The sequence below is a fragment of the Canis lupus genome, chromosome 13 (assembly GCF_048164855.1).
Source record: "Canis lupus baileyi chromosome 13, mCanLup2.hap1, whole genome shotgun sequence".
NCBI classification, from domain to species: Eukaryota; Metazoa; Chordata; class Mammalia; order Carnivora; family Canidae; genus Canis; species Canis lupus.
Window position 1 is genome coordinate 37290585 of NC_132850.1, and position 21354 is coordinate 37311938.

At 35.4% G+C, this 21354-nt stretch overlaps 1 protein-coding gene across 3 annotated transcripts in view; it reads right to left on the bottom strand.

Annotated features, from left to right (window-relative positions):
• The window catches only part of CDK17 (cyclin dependent kinase 17), a 120408-nt gene that overhangs the window by 4974 nt on the left and 94080 nt on the right, over nucleotides 1-21354 (bottom strand). The window contains exons 10-17 of one of the 3 annotated variants that reach the window (XM_072773172.1): nucleotides 20447-20570; nucleotides 16269-16389; nucleotides 13622-13719; nucleotides 12880-12985; nucleotides 10975-11017; nucleotides 6661-6751; nucleotides 5086-5163; nucleotides 2811-4913 (exon numbers count right to left, since the gene is read on the bottom strand). In XM_072773172.1, the coding sequence (XP_072629273.1) occupies nucleotides 4906-4913; nucleotides 5086-5163; nucleotides 6661-6751; nucleotides 10975-11017; nucleotides 12880-12985; nucleotides 13622-13719; nucleotides 16269-16389; nucleotides 20447-20570 (669 nt within the window). In that variant the 3' untranslated portion in view covers nucleotides 2811-4905. Of the gene's footprint in view, nucleotides 1-2810; nucleotides 4914-5085; nucleotides 5164-6660; nucleotides 6752-10974; nucleotides 11018-12879; nucleotides 12986-13621; nucleotides 13720-16268; nucleotides 16390-20446; nucleotides 20571-21354 lie in introns of those variants that run through there. The other 2 variants (XM_072773171.1, XM_072773173.1) reach the window with 2 other exon arrangements.

Consider the following 21354-nt stretch of genomic DNA (forward strand, 5'->3'; position numbering starts at 1 on the left):
AAAGAATAAGACTTGAGGGATCCCTGGGTGGCCTGGCGGTTTGGCGCCTGCCTTTGGCCCAGGGCGTGATCCTGGAGTCTCCGGATAGAGCCCACGTCAGGCTCCTGGCATGTTGCCTGCTTCTCCCTCTGCCTGTGTCTCTGCCTCTCTCTCTCTCTCTCTCTATGTCTATCATGAATAAATAAATAAAATCTTTAAAAAAAAAAAAAAAAGAATAAGACTTGAAAGTCAAAACTACTCCTTGATCTATGGGCTCCAGAGCAGATATTGTGTTAGCAAGAATGAAAACAAGATTAGTGTTGATTGTCCCTCTCCATCTGAGCTCCTGGGTGATCAGGTGCATTGCCAATGAACAGTATTTTGAAAATCTTTTTTCTGAACAGTAAGCTTGAAATATTCAGTAAATCATACTATAAAGAGATGTGCTGTCATCCAGGTTTTGTTGTTCCATTGACAGCACAGGGAGAGTAGATTTAGCATATTTCTTAAGGGCCTTAGGGTTTTCAGTATGGTCAATGAGCACTGGCTTCAACTTCTAGTCATCACCTGCATTAGTCTCTAATAAGAGAGTAAGTCTGTTCTTTTTTTTTTTTTTTTAAAGATTTTATATATTTATTCATGACAGACACACACAGAGAGAGAGAGGCAGAGACACAGGCAGAGGGAGAAGCAGGCTCCATGCAGGAAGCCCAACGTGGGACTCGATCCTGGGTCTCCAGGATCATGCCCTGGGCTGAAGGTGGTGCTAAACTGCTGAGCCACCTGGGCTGCCCAGTCTGTTCTTTTTTTAAAAAAAGATTTATTTATTTCAGAGAGTGTAGGAGTGGGAAGGGAGAGGCAGAGAGGGAGCCAGAGGGAGAGAAAGGAGAGGGGGAGAGGGAGAAAGGGAGAAGCAGACTCTCTGCCAAGTGTGGAGCCCAACACAGGGCTCAATCCCACATCCCTGAGATCATCATAACCTGAGCCAAAAATCAAGAGTCAGGTGCTCAACCGACTGTAACTCAGTCAATCTTTTGAAGGTAGGCACTGACTTCTTTCTCTCGCTTTGAGATCCAGACGGCATCTTCTTCCAAGAGAAAGTTATTCTGCCAACATTAAAACTCTGTTTAAGGTAGCCATTTTCATTAATTATCTTTGCTAGATCATCTGGATAACTTACACTTTTGTTAGGCAGACATCTTTCCTTTAACCTCATGAACCAACCTCAGCTTCAAACTTTTCTTCTGCAGCTTCTTTACCTCTGTAAGCCTTCAAAGAACTGAAGAGAGATAGGGCTTTGCTCTGGATCAGATTTGGCTTAAGGGAATGTTGTGGCTGATCTGACCTTCTACCCAGACCAATAAAACTTTCTCTGTATCAGCAATAAGGTTGTTTCACTTTATCATTTATGTGTTCACTAGACTGTTCCTTTGCATTCACAGCTTGGCTGATTGGAGCAAGAGGCCTAGCTTTCAGCCTATGCTAGCTTTTGACATGCCTTCCCAATTAAGCTTAAATCATTTCTAGCTTTACTTTAAACTCAGACATGTGTGACTCTTACCACTTGAACAATTATAGGCCATCGTAGGGTTATTAATTGGCCTAATTTCAGTACTGGGAGAATAACCTGTTGGTGGAGCATTCAGAACACCTAATAACATTTATCAATTAAGCTCATTGTCTCGCATGGGTGTGATTTGTGGCATCCCCAAAACAATTACAGTGGTAATATCAAGGATCACTAATCACGAATCACCATGACAAATATAATAATACAATTCTAAATACTTTGAGAAATACCAAAATGTGATGCCAAGACATGGAGTGAACAAATGCAGTTGGAAAAATGGCACTGGCAGGGTTGCTACAAACCTTCAATTTATTAAAAACAAAACAAAACAAAACACAGTATCTGCAAAGCACGATAAAGTGCAGCACAGCAAAATGAGTTATGACTACACATCAGAGGTTACCGGAAGCTGTAGGGAGGGGGAAATGAGGGAGGATTTCTTAATGGGTGTAGAATTTCTGTTTGGAGATGAAAAATTTTGGTAAAAGATAGTGGTAACTGCTGTACAATACTCTAATGCCACTAAACTGTATACTTACAATGGGTAAAAATGGCAGATTAAAAAAAATATTAAATACAGAAGCATACAAAATGCTTTGGATCCACCTTATGAATTGTCCTGGATCCAAAAGACAGATCATGTTAACAAGTAGTCTTTGAAATATAATAAAGCATCAGATAGGAGTGGAGCCACTTCTATACACCTAGAGTGATGTAGTTAATGTGTGTTAACAACATCACTCGGAAGGAAAACAAAAAACACATCCTCTCTTACCTTTAAAACCACGTCAGTTTAAGATGAATTGTAAGGGTTCAAGGTTTAAAATTTTTGAGCTTCATTTCTCTTCATTACAAAATTTTCAGGATCTGAATTGTGGTGCTCAAGTATCAAAAAAAAATATCGAATTCCTTAATAAAATGAAGAAACATCCCTAGGACTTCCTAGGAAGAATTTTATATAACTACTGGATATATTTCTTCATCTTTTATATGCAAGAATATCAAACATGGATAACTATATGAAATTTGCAAATCATTTATATAACTTATGAAATGAAAAATCTGACAGCTTTATAATTGAGTACTATTCTATAAAATTACAGCAGAGATTACTAAATGAATGGCTAGCACAAATATAAATTAAATATCATTACTGGCACAGCGAGACTTCATCATCGTAAAATGAAACCCATAGAAGAAAATGACCCCATTCTGCACGGCCTTCTTCCCCCAGAAAGAACTGTGACTCAACAAAACCACATTTTAACAACATGAAGATCTTGTTATTATAAATTTCAAAACAAAATGGAGGAATTTCCACATAATATTTATAGCCTTCAAAGTACAATATTAATACATGTCTGTCAGTTAGAAATAACAGCAGTTTGTTAGGCTACAGGGTTTAACAGAAAACCAATTTACAAATGTGAAAAGCAGTAGTGGTCCAATATTCACCATTACACATGAATCTGTTTCTTCCAGAAAATTTTTTTAAAAATTAAAATTTCTGTATCATGAAATATTAAAATAACACCCAAACATGCCACAATCACTATTCACAAATAAAGTTAAAATGAAATATACAAAAATTCACTTAATACTGTTAAATAACAATAAACTACAAGATTTCCTGAACAGAAATGGTAGGACCCCTGAATGTTTTACAGTGAATATCAGGAAAAAAATATTAAGTTATGATTATTTTCATGATATATAAGCCAAAAATTTACATGACCATTTCAAAATATACCAATTAAGAGTTGTAGTTTGTAAGATGCACTAAATAAACAAATAGTCCTTAAAAGTTAACACAAATGCTTAAAACACTTACCAACACCAAGGTGTGTTTATGATGTTCAAAGAGATGCATAATTGAAACTGTAATATTTACTATCTCTGATAAACACATTAATACCTACAATGCTTCAAAACAATCTTCTAAGTTCTCATTTCTCTCATTTGTTTTTAACATGGCTCATTTCAAAGACATATTACAGCTTTTAGCTGATTCCAAGTGAATGTTATTAAAACATACACATACACAGCTCCCCCCCAAATGAAATAAATGGCTCCCCAAAGAAGTATCATCCCTTCTAATAAAAGAATTGTGTTTAAGATGAAACAAGACCTCACATATTTCACTGGACTTGTATGGTTTACTTTTAACTAAATTAAAGCACAATGTAAAATAGGTAAGTGTATTAGTATACACATATCCAATAATATGCAGTAAATATTTCTAAAATGAGGAAAGGTAAAAATAAATAATTTTGGTTCTTTAATTCACTGGTATCTAAGGTAAGATCCCCATAATGTCAAGGTATTCACTTGCTTGAATCAACTTCTGCATCACATGCTTTCCTAAACATAAATGTGCTCATCAATTTCTTAGCTACTCTACTTGCTGATGTTCAATAAAAAATTATACAGCATGAACTTAGAGTGTTCAAGATGGCTCACTTATTTTACTGTTAAGCAAAGCTAAATTTACATTCCAGGAAACACTGCAGTTTAATTTTAAAAACAAACAAGAAATGCAGCAGTAAAACAATTCGTGAGGAGAAACAGATGCATTCACATCTAATAAAGCCACTGCAACTTCTTCAGGCATTTAACTGTTGTGTTAAATAAACAGACAGTAGTTATTTAGCAGCAATGATTCCGCAATAAATAATGCACTGTGTTTCTCAGTCCTGCACAAAAATTGCAGCTACAGTTACATCAATAGCTGTAACCTACTGGCTCTAATGGCAGAGAAGACCTTAAAACCAACTGTACAAAAAAATTGTCACACTGTGACAACAAATATAAAAACAATCTGTAGGTCTGAAATAAAAAGACTCCACTGTGAAGAGGACAGTGCAGACAAACGGAGATTCCAAGTCCACCAAAAGAAATAATTTGCCTTCAGATCTGAGTCCTTGATTGATAAGAAAGGCTGGGGGCTGGGCTTGAAACCATTTTATCAGACTTAAAAGAGCATGCTCTGTCTTCTGTTCTTCCCATGTCCTAAAATATAAAGTCATTTTATGAGGCAGTTCAAAGTTCAGTTTTATCCCACATACAGTATTTGGTGACTCTAGGAAGCTAATGGTCCCACCAGCAAAAACTAATGTTCCACGATAAGAGTGATCAGCACTGTCTGAAATGACCCTTTTGTTGATGGGGTCAGTCTATAGCTTCTATGCTTCGAAGTGATGAACCTGATGACTAGGGAAGCACAAGATGTGTCTTCTGCCTCAGGTACCAGGGATGGCGTGTGCAGTGATCAAGCCAGGCCACTTGTAAAAGGTCTTTGTGCCATCTGCAGCTTTCAGGATCCCTGACTTGACTGAGTCAGATTTCTCTCTGAAGAATTACTGAGCTGCCCACATCATACAGAAAAGTGAGTACGTGCAATGCTAAACATACAGTTGTGGAATGCACTGTACATTGGTTTATACATCAATAATTTTACTGATCAATTTATAAACCAAAAACTTGGTTCCACGCAAAATTTCATGATCGACACGTGAAATGGTTTATGACAAACACACCTGTCTCTGGATAAGAAGAATTTCGAAAACCCGGGTCCTTTTGCAACTGAATCTCTTTCAAACTGAATATTGATACACCTAAAATGCATAGACAAAAACTATCAGGTGAAGGTCTAACATTATTAAAACAAACATAACTATAGACAAAATGTTTAAAAATGTATATTGATTCAACATTTATAAGATTATAGCCCTACTGAACTATCTTCCCCTTTGTCCCAATGTTTTGAGAAGAAAATCAAACAAAATAATCACCCCTCAGAACCTTTCCCCCACAACTCTGCTTTGAATCATGCTTCCAATGTCATGTTTCTCCTCAAATATGTACATATAGAGAATAGACCCTGTCTCTTTCCAGGACTTAATGGGGTTGGGAGATGTAATCAAGAGGTATTTGATTTTTATTCTCTGTCCTTTTATCTGCCTCCTTAAAATGGCATGAAGGTATCAGGGCCTCAAAATACCCTCAGATTTCCAGGAAAAAATCAACAGGTTTGTACACAACCACAATTGCCTACCTCACACTATAAAACTTGGTATTAATAATGAAATGTAAATATCATCTTGTAATTCAATTTTCTTATTTCTAATCTCTGCCAGAGAGGTAGTCTATTAAAAAATAACCAATAAATGAAAAGTCTTAAGGATTCTTGATTCCAATTAGTAAACGTCAATGAATCAGTTATTTATTTGTAAATGAGAATGGGAAATTAATGAAAGCTTTTGGAATCTCAGTTCCTAAATATTCTAATTCCCCATTCACCTTACTCTGTTTTAAAGTGAAATGTTGGGGTAATCTTTTAAAATGAAGCAATTAGACATGAGAAATCAGCTCTTTTAGTGACCGACAATACACTCACCACTGTCATGAGGATAGTAAAGTCAGAGTGACCACAGCAAAGAAAAATCATCTTTATATCTTGAAAAGGAAATCTACTTTCACAAGAAAACAATTTTAGGTTTTGGTTGTGCTTCATTACTTTTTGCCTAAAAATCCATTTTTAGAAACTCTGAATCTAAGCAATCCAGACTGGACCTAATGACAATGTTTATCATCAGATGGCATTTTCTAATTTAAGTCCAATAAGATTAATAACCCATGCCTAAGTACTATTGATTTCTTACAGAGCAGAGGCAATGTGCTCAGTGTTAAACAAGTTAAGGGGTGCCTAGGTGGCTCAGTCAGTTGGGCATCCAACTCTTGTTTCAGTTTGGATCAATTACTCCAGGTTACTAGGTTGTAGGGGATAAGCCCCACTCTGAGCCCCACGTCAGGCTCTGTGCTCAGCAGCAAGTCTGCTTGAAGACTCTCCCTCTGCCCCTCCTGCTACTTGCGTGGGCATGTTCTCACACACACTCTCTCTCTAAAATAAATAAATACATCTTAAAGAAAAAGAAATGAAAACATATGCAAATAAGACACACTTCCCTTCAAGGACTTCTAATCTGGTTACATAAAGACTAAAATTTTATGCTTAAAAACTAACAACAATCTCTTCCTAAACCCTTAATTCACCCCAGTCTCTAACACTAGACAAATGAAAAGGGGGGAAGGGACTTTAGATTTTCTCTTACTTTCAGGTAAAGTATGTATTCTTGGTCCCAGACTTCGAAAATATACATGTTTCATGGCCTCTTCTGCTGAAACCCTTTTCTTAGATTCGTACTGCGAAAAAGCAAAGAACTGCTTCATTAACTTTTTCTCTAAACATTATGAGGGGAGGCAGATTAGCATTTAGAGCTACTTGTATCTTGAAAATCTGTAATATAGTGACTGCTTTTTAAGAACCAACTTGGAGAATACAGATGTATTTTAATGTGAGTTGCTATTGAGATTATGTAGTAATGACCATATATCTCAGTTCCAAATTTCCAAGATGAAGTTGGATCTTCACTAAAAATTCAGATTCCCTGTATTTCTGAATTTTTTAAAAAATTAAAATATCTGACTTTTGGTGTTACTTTTCCTCATGAGCACCAAAGGATCATTGGAAATACATCCAATACTTTTAGGAGAGATGTGTCTCTTTTGGTATTTTTAAAAAATTTTATTTAAGTTAATTAATTAACATAAAACGTATTACTGGTTTCAGAGGTAGAGGTCAGTGATTCTTCAGTCTTATATAATAATAAGTGTGCATTATATCACGTGCCCTCAATGTTCATCACCAGTTACCCCATCTCCCACCTGCCTCCCCTCCAGCAACCCTCAGTTTGTTTCTTAGGATTAAGAGTCTCTTATCGTTGTCTCCCTCTCTGATTGTCTTATTTTTTTCTTCTCTTCTTGTATAATCCTCTGTTTTGTTTCTTAAATTCCACATATGAGTGAGGTCATATGATAATTGTCTTTCTCTGGCTTATTTCGCTTAGCATAATATCCTCTGGTTCGATTTACCCCAAAGATTCAGATGCAATGAAACGCCGGGACACCTGTACCCCGATGTTTATAGCAGCAATGTCCACAATAGCCAAACTGTGGAAGGAGCCTCGGTGTCCATCGAAAGATGAATGGATAAAGAAGATGTGGTTTATCTATACAATGGAATGTTACTCAGCCTTTAGAAATGACAAATACGGGATCCCTGGGTGGCGCAGCGGTTTGGCGCCTGCCTTTGGCCCAGGGCGCGATCCTGGAGACCCGGGATTGAATCTCACGTCGGGCTCCCGGTGCATGGAGCCTGCTTCTCCCTCTGCCTGTGTCTCTGCCTCTCTCTCTCTCTCTGTGTGACTATCATAAATAAATAAAAATTAAAAAAAAAAATAAAAGAAACGACAAATACCCACCATTTGCTTCAACGTGGATGGAACTGGAAGGTATTATGCTGAGTGAAATAAGTCAATCAGAGAAGGACAAACATTGTATGTTCTCATTCATTTGGGAAATATAAATAATAGTGAAAGGGAATATAAGGGAAGGGAGAAGAAATGTGTGCGAAATATCAGAAAGGAAGACAGAACATAAAGACTCCTAACTCTGGGAAATGAACTAGGGGTGGTGGAAGGGGAGGAGGGCGGGGGATGGGGGTGAATGGGTGACGGGCACTGAGCGGGGCACTTGACGGGATGAGCAATGGGTGTTATTCTGTATGTTGGTAAATTGAACACCAATAAAAAATAAATTTATTATAAAAAAAATCCTCTGGTTCCATCCACATCATTGAAAATAGCAAGATTTCTTTTTTGATGGCTGAGTAGTATTCCATTGTATATCTAGATCACATCTTCTTTATCCATTCATCTGTTGATGGACACCTAGGCTTTTTTCATAGTTTGGGGATTGCGGACATTGCTGCTATAAACATTGGGGTGCATGTGCACTACATTTGTATCTTTAGGGTAGGATAGTTCTATTCTCAACTTTTGGAGGAACCTCCATACTGCTTTCCAGAGTGGCTGCCCCAGCTTGCATTCCCACCAACTGTGTATGAGTTCTCCTTTTTCTGTATCCTTGCCAACATCTGTTGTTTCCTGACTTGTTAATTTAGCCATTCTGACTGGTGTGAGGAGGTATCTCTTTGTGATTTACAGATGATGTGATACTCTATATGGAAAACCCAAAAGAGGGACACGTGGGTAGCTCAGTGGTTGAGCATCTGCCTTTGGCTCAGGCTGTGATCCTGGGGTCCTGGGATCAAGTCCTGTATTGAGCTCCCCACAGGGAGCCTGCTCCTCCCACTGCCTATGCCTCTGCCTCTCTGTGTCTCCCATGAGTAAATAAATAAAATCTTTAAAAAAACAAAACAAAAAACAAGACTCCACCCCAAAATTGCTAGAACTCATACAGGAATTCAGCAAAGTAGCAGGATATAAAATCAATGCACAAAAATCAGTTGCAATTCTATACACTAACAATGAGACAGAAGAAAGAAAAATTAAGGAGTCAATCCCATTTAAAATTGCACCCAAAACCATTAAGATACCTAGGAATAAACCTAACCAAAGAGGCAAAAGATCTGTACTCAGAAAACTAAAGAACATTCATGAAAGAGACTGAGGAAGACACAAAGAAATGGGAAAACATTCCATGCTTATGGATTGGAAGAACAAATATTGTTAAAATGTCTATGCTACTTAGAGCAATCTATACATTCAGTGCAATCCCTATCAAAATACCATCAACTTATTTCACGGAGTTGGGACAAATAATCCTAAAATTTGTATGGAACCAGAAAAGACCCCGAATAGCCAAAGGAATGCTGAAAAAGAAAACCCAAACTGGTGGCATCACAACTCCTGGCTTCAAGCTCTATTACAAAGCTGTAATCATCAAGACAGTAAGGTACTGGCACAAAAACAGACACACAGATCAATGGAAAAGAACAGAGAACCCAGAAGTGGACCCTCAACTCTATGGTCAACTAATCTTTGACAAAGCAGGAAAGAATATCCAATGGAAAAAAGACAGTCCCTTCAACAAATGGTATTGGGAAAATTGGACAGTCACATGCAGAAGAATGAAACTGGACCATTCCTTCACACCACACACAAAAATAGACTCAAAATGGATGAAAGACCTAGATGTGAGAGGGGAATCCATCAAAATCCTAGAGAACACAGGCAGCAACCTCTTCCACCTCATCTGCAGTAACTTCTGGCTAGACATATCTCCAAAGGCAAGGGAAACAAAAGCAAAAATGAACTACTGAGACTTCATCAAGATAAAAAGCTTTTGCACAGCAAAGGAAACAGTCAACAAAACCAAAAGGCAACCAACAGAATGGGAGAACATATTTGCAAATGACACATCAGATAAAGGGCTAGTATCCAAAATCTATTAAAGACTTATCAAACTCAACACTCAAAGGACAAATAATCCAGTCAAGAAATGGGCAGAAGACATGAACAGATATTTCTCCAAAGAAGACATACAAATGGCCAACAGACACATGAAAAAATGCTCAACATCACTCAACACCAGGGAAATACAATTCAAAACCACAATGAGATACCACGTCACACCAGTCAAAATGGCTAAAATTAAAAGTCAAGAAATGAGAGATGTTGGTGAGGATGAGGAATGTTGGTGGGAATGTAAGCTGGTGCAGCCACTCCAGGACAGATACTATTAAATTACCTATTAGGATCCCATTTTTTTTCCTTGATGAGATAATCTATTTAAGGTGTCCATGCTTCCAAATTCAACATATCAATGATGAATCATGATTTTACCAAACTTAGACTAATTATGGCAATCTTGCTCCCCAATTCCCAACCTCTTTTACAATTAATGTTTTGATGACCAAGACTTAGGAAGAAACTTTGTAGGGGTTTCTGGAAAAGCTTTGCTTTCCAGATACAAGAGGACTATTATGGCTGACACCCTTATCCTCTCTTCTTCCTGCTTTGAATAGAAGATATTTGTAGGTGCAGCAGCCTATAAGGCTCTAGGTATAAGGAAAAGAAAAAGAACTTAAGAGAACAGGAATTGCAGAGAATATGGCCTGGACATAGTTGATCAATGCCAGAAGGGGACTACCTCATATTGTTCTAGGTCACAATGAGAGACCTATACACATTAAGAGAAACCATCATTTATTCTTATTTTACTTAAGCATATGCCTTAAGCATGCCAGATACTACCATAAATAATCTTATTTAATGTCATGACAAGGGGCACCAGCATGGCTCAGTCGGTCAAGCATCTGCCTTCGGCTCAGGTCATGATCCCAGGGTCCTGGGATTGAGCCCCATGTTGGGCTCCTGCTCAGAGGGGAATATGCTTCTTCCTCTGTCCCCTGCTCATGTGCTCTTTCGCTACCTCTACCTCTCAAATAAATAAAATCTTAAAAAAAATCGTCTTGACAAATATTTAAGCAAAGCATTATTTATCCCATTCTACAGATGCAGAGAAACTGAGGCTTAGTGATTACAAAGTAAGATGTAACTTACCTGAAGAAACTTTGTTATTAACTCTATTCCCTCAGAGTCTAACCTAAAAACAACAAAAAACAAGTGGCAATTTATTCTTTTATCTCAGTTGACAGCAACTTCTCAAATATAACTATTTTCCAAGTGTCTTAATCTGCTAACTTCAAGTGCTCTAAAATAGCCACTCTTGTTGCTTTCAAACAGACTCAAATCTGTTTTATCCTTAAAAGACTTACCCTGCCACTTGTTTAAGAAGAAACTATAAAAAACCGGGCTTTGACTCAAATTTTCAATAATGAAAAACAAATTAGAAAATTAAAGAAATTTTTAAAATCACCACTCTATCTCAAAGTAACCTCTATTACTTAAGTGTATCATTTTCAGTGTTCCACTACACACAAGCTATAGAAGCATCATTTTCTCATTGTATAGGTGAAAATAAAGAGGCAAGTGGCCCCACATGCATCACTGTGGTTCACAATAAACACAGATGACTTATTCAACACATTTTTACAGGGCAGTCTACTATAGAAGCTATAAAGTTCAATTTAAATATGCCACAATGACATCATAAAACATAATTAAAAACTAGGGCTACAAAATCAATGAGGTAGTCATTTATAGTGATGAAATTCACTTAATAAGCAATAGAAGGTTGAGGGACTATTTTAATGGGATAATCTCTTGATCAGAAATTATAGGTTCTATTTTGCATTCCTTTTCACTGTCAAAAGCATGATAATGAATAAAGAAACATTTTCTCAAGTGCTCTTAGTAGATACTGGGGATGCTGTGGCCTAGACATTTTCTAGGCTGTTCTGTTCCTTTGTAGTTTGCCATTCTGGCAAATATCCAGAGCTCCTTGGGCACAAACTAGAGGCTAAGGTCATGGAGAACCTGCTTTAAAGAAGAGCTTGACCTTCTGCACTGGACACCATAATAGCAAGCAACATAAAAATCACAAAAATAGGATTTATGCTACTTAGAAGGAAGAGACACACATAAAAAGCCCTGCACATAGTATTATTTTCCTAAGAAAGTCTACTTAGAATGTTATTAGTTGCTATAGTAACAATAAGAACATCAATTCACATAAATACTTTAAAAAATATTTTTGTATCAGAACTATTTTTCCTACTCTCTCTAGCTTGAGAATAAATGGAACTACAGCCAAGTGTGTTATGTTGTAAGCAATGTGAATGGCTTTTTATTAAAACAAACACTGACCTTATTTGGTATCTGGGTGTACTCTTTTATTTTTTTAAGGAAATGTGAAAAAATAGAAGGGGTCAGTTATTCTATGTTACTTACTGAAAACGTAATAATTCCATAAGTAGAAATGTTCTGACTGAAATTTTAATGCCAGTATTAAATAGATCTGGGGGTAGAGTTGAGAAACTTTAATGAAATGGCCAACATTTAGGACATAAGAGGTCAGAAAGAGTTTACATTCTTCAAATACAAATCACATCATTAACACTGGCCAAATACTGACAAGTCATCTTGTGTCAGAGTCAAGATTTTACTTATAACACTTTCTTAGGTTTTTATAAGTAAATACAGAATAATACTGTAGGAAGCAAAACAAAAACTTCATTGTGGTCTTCATGGTACTGAGGATGGCATTAACCAATGTCTTCTTTCAGATAAAGGGAACAATCTACATAAACTCTAGAATTCTAATATGGATGTTCTATATTCATATAAGGAGCTCAATTCTTTGATTTACATATCTTGGTCTCTGAATTATAAAATTAATCTGACAAAAGGAAGAAATTCATTTAAATCAGATCCTAAAATATTTAAGAACTTTGTACGTGTATTTTATATTTTTCCCTGAATCCTTACTATGGCTAATGCTTTAAGAGACTGGAAAGAATCATGTGGGTTTTTCTCCCTTTGATTTAAAGAAAAAGAAAAAAGTACCTGGGTGCATGGTTAATGAGAGGCTGTGGTTTGTATTTTGGAAAGTTGTAGTTCTTGAACTCATCATTTGAAGAAACACCTGGCCAAGTTTCCTGAGATGGTGTCCCTGAATCGAAAAAAAAAAATTTTGTATTTGTAAATACATACAAATTTACATACATACAAATATATATAAATAAGGAGAACTAAGAAAATGTCTTAAAGAATAATTCACATTTAGTAGGTGATTTGACTATTTCAACTGAAAGCAAAATGAAAGAATTAGTAAACACATATCTACTTTTTTTGGGATTACACGATAAGCCTTAAAAATGATGCCTAACTAACACCTAACCTAGAATTATTTCCTAATAATATGCTACAGACCAATTTTCAATAATATTTCTCTTCTCTGTCCTTCCATATAATTTTTAATACAAAGGCAGAACTCAGTAAATGAAAAGAAGTCACATAGAATGCTCAATCTTTAGGATTACAATTTTCCTTAATCAGTTTTTCTTTTAAAGATTTTATTTTTAAGTAATTTCTATATACAACATGAGGCTCAAATTCACAACTCAGAGATCAAGAGTCACAAGCCCCATGACTGAGTCAGTCAGGTGCCAACTAATTATAATTCTTAAAACAGCTATTTATGTTAGTTTCAGTACCAAATTTTTGGATATATTTTTAAAAAATATATAGTCTTATCTAGCTAGTCACAATTGCAGAAAACAAATTACTGGGAAAATATTTCTGTTACCTAGCAGTCGGAAAATTAAGTGCAGTTCATCTTCCACAGTTGATCCTGGAAACAGAGGTCTTCCAGAAGCCATTTCAAAGAAAATGCAACCAACACCCCTTTAAGATACATCATAAAAAAAAGATGAGTAAGCCATTTACCTGTTATGAAGGACAATTCTCTTTTCCTTAAGATTGCCTCTCAAGATGGAGAATTTTGTATTTACCTGCTAGAAAAACCTCCCGCAGATTTTTTTTCAGCTCCAGCTAATTTGTTAACATGTATCCTATTTGTCTCAACTTCCATATTGCTATATCCATTCCTCCATCTCAGTTCCTCCACCCTGCCTTAAAAATTCTAGCTCTCCTTTGTATGATCTTTGAAAAAAAACACTGCCAATAACTAATGGTGATTTAATGCCTATTATGTCTTAGACAGTGGGTAACAGGGATAGGGAGAAGCAAATGATTCAAGATGTTTTTATGCAGGAAGCAGAGACAGAACATACAGGTGCAGGGTGGTGAGTGTTTTGAGTGTGTACGTGTGTGGGAAGGAAAAAAATGGAGAGAGATTCAGTGAATGAATACTATCTTCTAGAATCTGTGTCAATAAACTTAAAAGACAGTCCTTTCCATTAAAGAACTCACACTCTAACTACTGTATGTAAAATTTTACATATTAAAATGCTATATAAAAAATTATGATGGAGCCACTATAGAAAACAATATGGTTGTCCTTCAAAATAATTTAAAATAGAATTACCATATGATCCAGAAATTCCACTCCTAAGTATATACCCAAAAGAACTGAAAGCAGAGTTTCAAAGACATATTTGTCACACATGTCCATAGTGGCATTACTCGTTACAGCCAAAAGGTAGAAACAACCCATACGTCCACCAATGGATGGATAAACAAAATGTAGCATACATATACAATGATTATTCAGTCTTAAAAATTAAATAAATTCTGACATAAAAAAGTCAAATATCTCTACAACATGGATGAAACTTGAAGACATTTATGCTATGTGAAAAAAACCAGTTACGAAAGGACAAATATGATTCTACTCATATGAAATGCTTAGAAATATCAAACTGATAGGGAAAGAAAGTAGAACAGTGGTTGCCAGGGGCTGGAAGGAGGAGTAAATGGGGAATTGTCTAATGGGTATGGAGTCTCAGTTTTGCAAGATGAAAAGTTCTGGAGCGCTAAGGTTGCACAACAATGTGGATGCACTTAATGCCAAAGAACTGTACATTTAAAATGGGTAAAATGGTAAATTTTACATTATATGTATTTGCAATTTAAAAAATAAGTTTAAAAAATGTTACACAAAATTATATATAGTTGTTCAACACAAGACAACAGAAAGAAGTATATGACTTAACATTACATTATATATTCAATAAATGTGACCACATTTCAGAGAAAGGGATTGCCGCTGGATGCTGGGTAGTATTCAGGAAGGATTTACGAAAAGCTGTGTTCTGAAGGTTCATAGGCCCAGAGAAGCACAGCATGCATTCCAGATGGGTAGACTGGTATGAGCACAAGTGCAAAGATGGGAAAGCCCAGGTTATTTTTGAGATATGGTGAGTGGCCCACTGGGCTAGAAGAGAATATTTATATAGAGGAATAGTGTAAAGTTGTTGTGCCCAAGATCACGAATCTGAGAAACCACCTCGGAGCCGACACCGACGCAAACACACGAGGGTTTATTTACAAGCTCGAGCTTGGGTCCAAGTATACCCGACACAGCGGAGCAGGGACTTGGACCCCGAGACTAAGAGGCTTAGCAACTTTATAGGGGCCAGTGGCCAATGAGATACGCAGAAAGTTGCACAGTCATTCTGGTCCAGGTGGCCGACTGAATTACATTTTACCCTACAGTATCCATTTGAACTGGCCTATCACTGAGCCGGATTACCGGTTAGGGTGTGCCCTGGGCTTGACTAGGGTAGGGCAGTGCCCTAAGTAATAAGCATGTCAGCACAAGGCGGGTGCAGCACAAAATAGTCAGTCCTGCTCTGCTTGTCCAGGGGTAGGGGATTTTGTTAAATTTCCTGGGTCCCACAAAGTAAGTTGGGAAAGATAGTTTAGAGATGTTTTATGGAGATCATTAAGTATCAGATTGATGGATGGAACCTTACTCCATAGATAATGGAGAAAGCAGCAAAGGTATTTGAGTAAAGGAATGTCATCAGAGGGGATATGAGGAAGGTGGCTATGATATTTTATTATTCTTAGGTCAACTTAAGAACAAATGGATTTTAATGAATATTAAATGTCAAGAATAATTTTATTTGAAACTACTATGTACTAAATATTCTTCTAAGTACTTTATATGTATTATTAGCTCATTTGGTCTCAACATTATCCACAGAACAGTCTTTTAAAGTAGTTAATATTACTATTCCCATTTCCTTAAATGAGGAAACTGAGGCAAGGCCAGTAATTTGAATAAGGTTACTAACTATATGGCTGTAAGTGGTAGAACTGGTAAACCAATGTGATCTTACTCATGTGACAAAACTCTTAATTACTGCTTATGTTTTCACTCTTTAAAGTAATATTGCCTTAAAACTCAAGTATCTATCAGTATGCCTTGTGTTAATGGCTACATTCTTTCACAATTATAAATGACAATAACATATGCATGTATTTACCACATGTCAATCTGTGTTGAGTACTCTGAGGAACCAAGAAGCACATCAGGTGGCCGGTACCACAGTGTGACAACTTCATTGGAGTAGGTCTTTGTAGGAACCGACTTGGCTCTGGCTAGCCCTTCACAGGGAAAAGAAAACAATTAAGAAATGGCTATAAACCATATCCTCACTATGACTCCAGTCACAAGATGTCTGAGACAGCTACTCTTTAGTTTCCTGAAGTTTAACAAAATAAGTTTTATGAATTTTTTTGAGAGCTCATGGTCTTGGGTAAGCAAATCCTTATGTGATTAAAATAATAACAATTCCACAATCTGAAACCATGTTTATTTTTATGCATGTGAATGCACTTGATACAGTGCCTCCCATTAATCTAAACTTAAGATACTTTCCTTCTATGAATCACGGTGCCAAAATTATTTCCAAGTGGAACTTAAATTAATGCCAAATAGGCTGATGATACAGAGATAAACAGTTTTACTGCTTATAGCTAGAGGCCTGTTACCTTTTCTTAACCTAATTCCAACTTTCATTTGCTATACCAATTTTAGTTTTTTTAGAATAAATTACACTGCTATTGTGTACTTTAAGTTTTAAGTTATATTTAAGCATAATTTTAAATAAAATGGACCACGCTGCCTTTGGCTATTAATGTAAATGATGAAAACCATGTGCCATTCCTTTGCCAATTTCAAGTGGAATTCACTGATTATTTAGAAATAAAGGCAAGAGTTCACAACCTCATCCCTTGAGCTACTTGCATGAGAGTTTTTATTATCTCTAAGCCTCCAAATTCTGATCACTCGAAGAAGCAACTGTAAAAGATACCTGAAAAAAATATAAATTTATTCTAACATATAGTTTATTTCAATAACGAGGAATAATTCATTTTTAGGCTGTTATTTGGTATGTATAATTTTATATATTAAAATACTAAATAAGAAAAATGTTATAAAAGGATAATTCAATACTTATTAAACTAGATAAAAATCACTCAAATAAAACCAGAAATTTAAACAGTTAGGCAGCACTCATACTATTTTTGTTTACTATAACATAACTGCTAAAGGGTATAACTAGAACAATTAAAATACAAGTATTACTGTACCAACCCAACTTGGTAAAATAAGTTCAACAAATTATTTTCCTACCAACTTTGATAATTAGCAAGATGTGGGAAGCTTTCTAATATTTCCTCCTGATGTTAATAATGGCTTATTTGGGGACAAAAGACAGGGCCACAAGTTGGTTTATTCTAGAACCTGTATGTATGTACAGCATCAAATTAACAGCAAGTTATAGTCTCCTCCATACCTTACTCTCCTGCTCCTAAGAGAATTCTGAACTAGGGTGCTTGTTCAAATAGACTCCTGGTTCACAATTAGAATTTCAGTATTGGTATGAAACAAAATAATCTTTCAAACCAAATTAATTGTGATATGGTATAATTATAGAAGTCATTTTCTATTATTAACAAAAATGTTTGTCTGTATTAGTACTTCCCCATATCTGAATCATCAATCACAGAAAAATGATATAATTTTCATAGAGATCAAGAACAGTTTATAATAAAATACTCAAAGTTATATGACCCTCCCTTACTTGTGGTTCTTAAGTATATTTACTACACAACCAATAAAAAATAATTAACTAAAAGCAGAGATAAATTGATTGTACTATCTCATGGAATAATCAGAATTTCTTGTTGGCCTGTGAAAAGAAAATTTGCTTTGTTTACTTTCTTAGAAGCAAAATTTAGAGCACTCATAACATTATTCCCCCCCCAAAAGTACATTTTTGATGGTCCTTGCCATTCATTCCTTTTTGCATTTCTAATAGCCAAGGAGGGTTTCTCTATCACTGCTATTCATTTTAGGATTAAGGAATAGAGTAGTAAATGCAGCTCAGCTAAAAAACAAAAAACAAAACAAAACAAAAAACGCCAAAAAACAGAAAGAGAGTGAAAATAACAATTATAAGGAAAGTAACAACATAAACTGTGCCCAAGACACTATATAGTATGTCTAAGCATATGCAAATAATTCCAAAGTTTAAAAACACATGACCTCTACTCATTTCCTTTTTAAGGAAGGAAAAACAAATACTAACCTACTTTCAAACAAATAGTAAAGTTCAATGAGTAAAAGTATAGGAATTTCCTGAATAAAATCACCACTTAGTGAATTTTTAATGTTATTAACTTGAACCATTTATATTTTCAAATTTAATGCAATACTCCAAAAGTAAAACTACTATAATCATTTATGAAAAATGATAAACACTAACTGTGAAAACTGCACTGGCTTTTTAAAACCAAGTTCTGTTACAGTACTAAAACTCTCAAAATGTGGAATATTTTAAAAAACAAAAAATACAAAACTACTATATAATTTCTTTAATATAAAAAAGTTAGGGATCCCTGGGTGGCACAGCGGTTTGGCGCCTGCCTTTGGCCCAGGGCGCGATCCTGGAGACCCAGGATCGAATCCCACATCAGGCTCCCGGTGCATGGAGCCTACTTCTCCCTCTGCCTATGTCTCTGCCTCTCTCTCTCTCTCTCTCTCTGTGACTATCATAAATAAATAAAAATTAAAAAAAAAAAAAGTTTACTTCCTAGAAGCAAAAAGAACTTGTGATCTCATTAAAATTGGGTTAGCTAAAGAGAGACAGATAAATAGCATTAGTTAATAAGCATATAAATACAAGTCATGGTGGCAGTCATGTTAAAGAACCTTTCGGTAGTGGCAGCACCCAAAGAGCTTTTATTTATATAGATGATTGATATCTGCCATATTAGAAAAACGGAGAAAAAATTAAAACTTATTTAAAACACCACTTATACATTAATTTTTATGAAAGATTTTTTCTAAAGGAAAATAAAAATTAGTACAAATAACCTTGGTTTTTATATTTGTAGTCTATTTTAAAAGAAGACTTGGATTCTCACAATTGCTCTTGCATTCAATCTGTATGACATGTTGCTTTGATTGAAGTTTATGAAGAGATTCAAGATCTCACACAGATATGAAGTTGGAAAAAAGAAAAGTATTTAAATAGCCTTTTCTGAAAACTGTCCATATTCTTTGACACTACATAAGATTTAATTTCTTAAAGATTATGTGGTAACAAATTATCTTAGTAAACTTCTCATGCTCCTGTTCATTAAAATTCATTGGTCTATCTTGCACTTTTTAAGTGTATCTTTTAGCCAGGCACGATTCTGTTAATATCATGTAAATACTAGTTATTTTGGAAAATATTGATTCTCTAAGTTATACATATATTCCAAATGTTTACAGACTTCTGAGCACATTTTTAAAAATCATATTTGTTAATATCACCACTGATCTCATCAGTAAAATCTTTTAAATATTTAAGTATGGGGAAAATATTAAGCTCAAAGTAGCAGATTCAAATTTCCAAAATCTAATTTTTTTCTTGAAAATTCATACTTTCCTATTGGCAAGAAATACTTTCAGTTGTTTTCCTTGAAGTGATAGGCTTACTTCATTTACAAGAAAACCTGTGCCAAATATATCTGAGTACCTATAGTTTGTTCATCATTTTTTTCAAGTAAAAATGATGTTCCTTGAAAAAAAGTTTAGTAGTCACACAAGCACTATTCCTTGAGATAACCATAGTATTTCCATGTACAGCAAATATGTTTTATGTATACTCATTTTATCACATAAAATACTAAAAAGACATATAAAGATGGAGATTTAATAAAATTAATAAATTTTACTGCTTCATCAAATACCTTTTTATATGTAACTGACACTTTTTTCCTTCCAAGTATATAGTGGTACAGAACACAATGACCACTAAGTACAATCTGCCTTGATATATGCTAAGGCACCAGTAGCTTTACCCCTGAGTGCTTCTGGACCATCACTGCAAATATTAACACAGTCAAAAAGGAAAGTAACATTTAGTATAATTTTAATATTATACACCTTTGGAGATGCCCTGAAAGAGTCTCAGGATGCTTAGGGGTCTAAAGACCATATCTGAGAACTGGTACCTTTTAGCATTCATGAACATAACTTACCCACCAAAGTTTGGGCTACAGAGAAAATTCCAAACTCATGTAAAAGCAATCACACAGTGTCAACAGTTGCTCTTATAAATATAACCACTTGGAACTATTTATAAATATCTCATACATTCCATACCAAAATCTGCTAGCTTTAATTCTCCTTTTTCATTAATGAGTAGGTTCTGTGGTTTCAAGTCTCGGTGCAATACCTTTCTTCTGTGGCAATATGCCAAACCACGTAGAATTTGGTATAAAAACAGCTACAGAAACAAATGAATAGAAATTAGTCTTAAAAATAATAAGATATACTTTGGTAAGCATGTTATGGTAAACAAAAAGTAACTGGCCAAAATAGTCAAAGAAAAAAAACCCACATCCTTAAGTACAAAGCTTTCCTTATACAGTTGTTCTCTAAATTTTACAATTTATTATTCTATTTGAAGCATCCACCTACTTTTCTAGTCTGACAATTTCTATGAAAATAAAAACTGAAAATACAGTGGAATGAAATTTTGTCTGCATAGTAATAATCCCTATTTATAGAAATTTATTTAAAATAAATATATCCTTATAAGCTTACAGGCCTCCTAAGACTTACAAGTTGATTATGCTTTTCTGGCAAAACAACTAAACAACATCTACCCCCCAGCCACCCAAAAAACCTGATCTGGGACAGTGTCTTTAAAATAAGGCATTGGAATTAGTGGTTTTATAAAAATTCTAAGGTGTCAAAGAGATTGGTACTGCATAGCTCTGGCGAATTATGTGCTATAAAAATAACCTAAACCAGCTTCTATCACCCACCCTCTGGGTACTTTACTTTCTGCACCTCCTACTCAGCCTTCGAAATCTGCTATGATTCAGAAAAGAGAATTAGCACTGTAGAGCTCTGAATGACTCTCTGAAAAAAGCAATTCCTATAAGTTAATGGTAGACCTTTTTTGTGCATTTTGGTAGAAAAAGGGATGTGCAACACAGAAGGTTTTTGTTTCTCTGGAGTTGACAAAAAGAGCCTCAAGTACAGAGGATTCAAGAATGTACCTT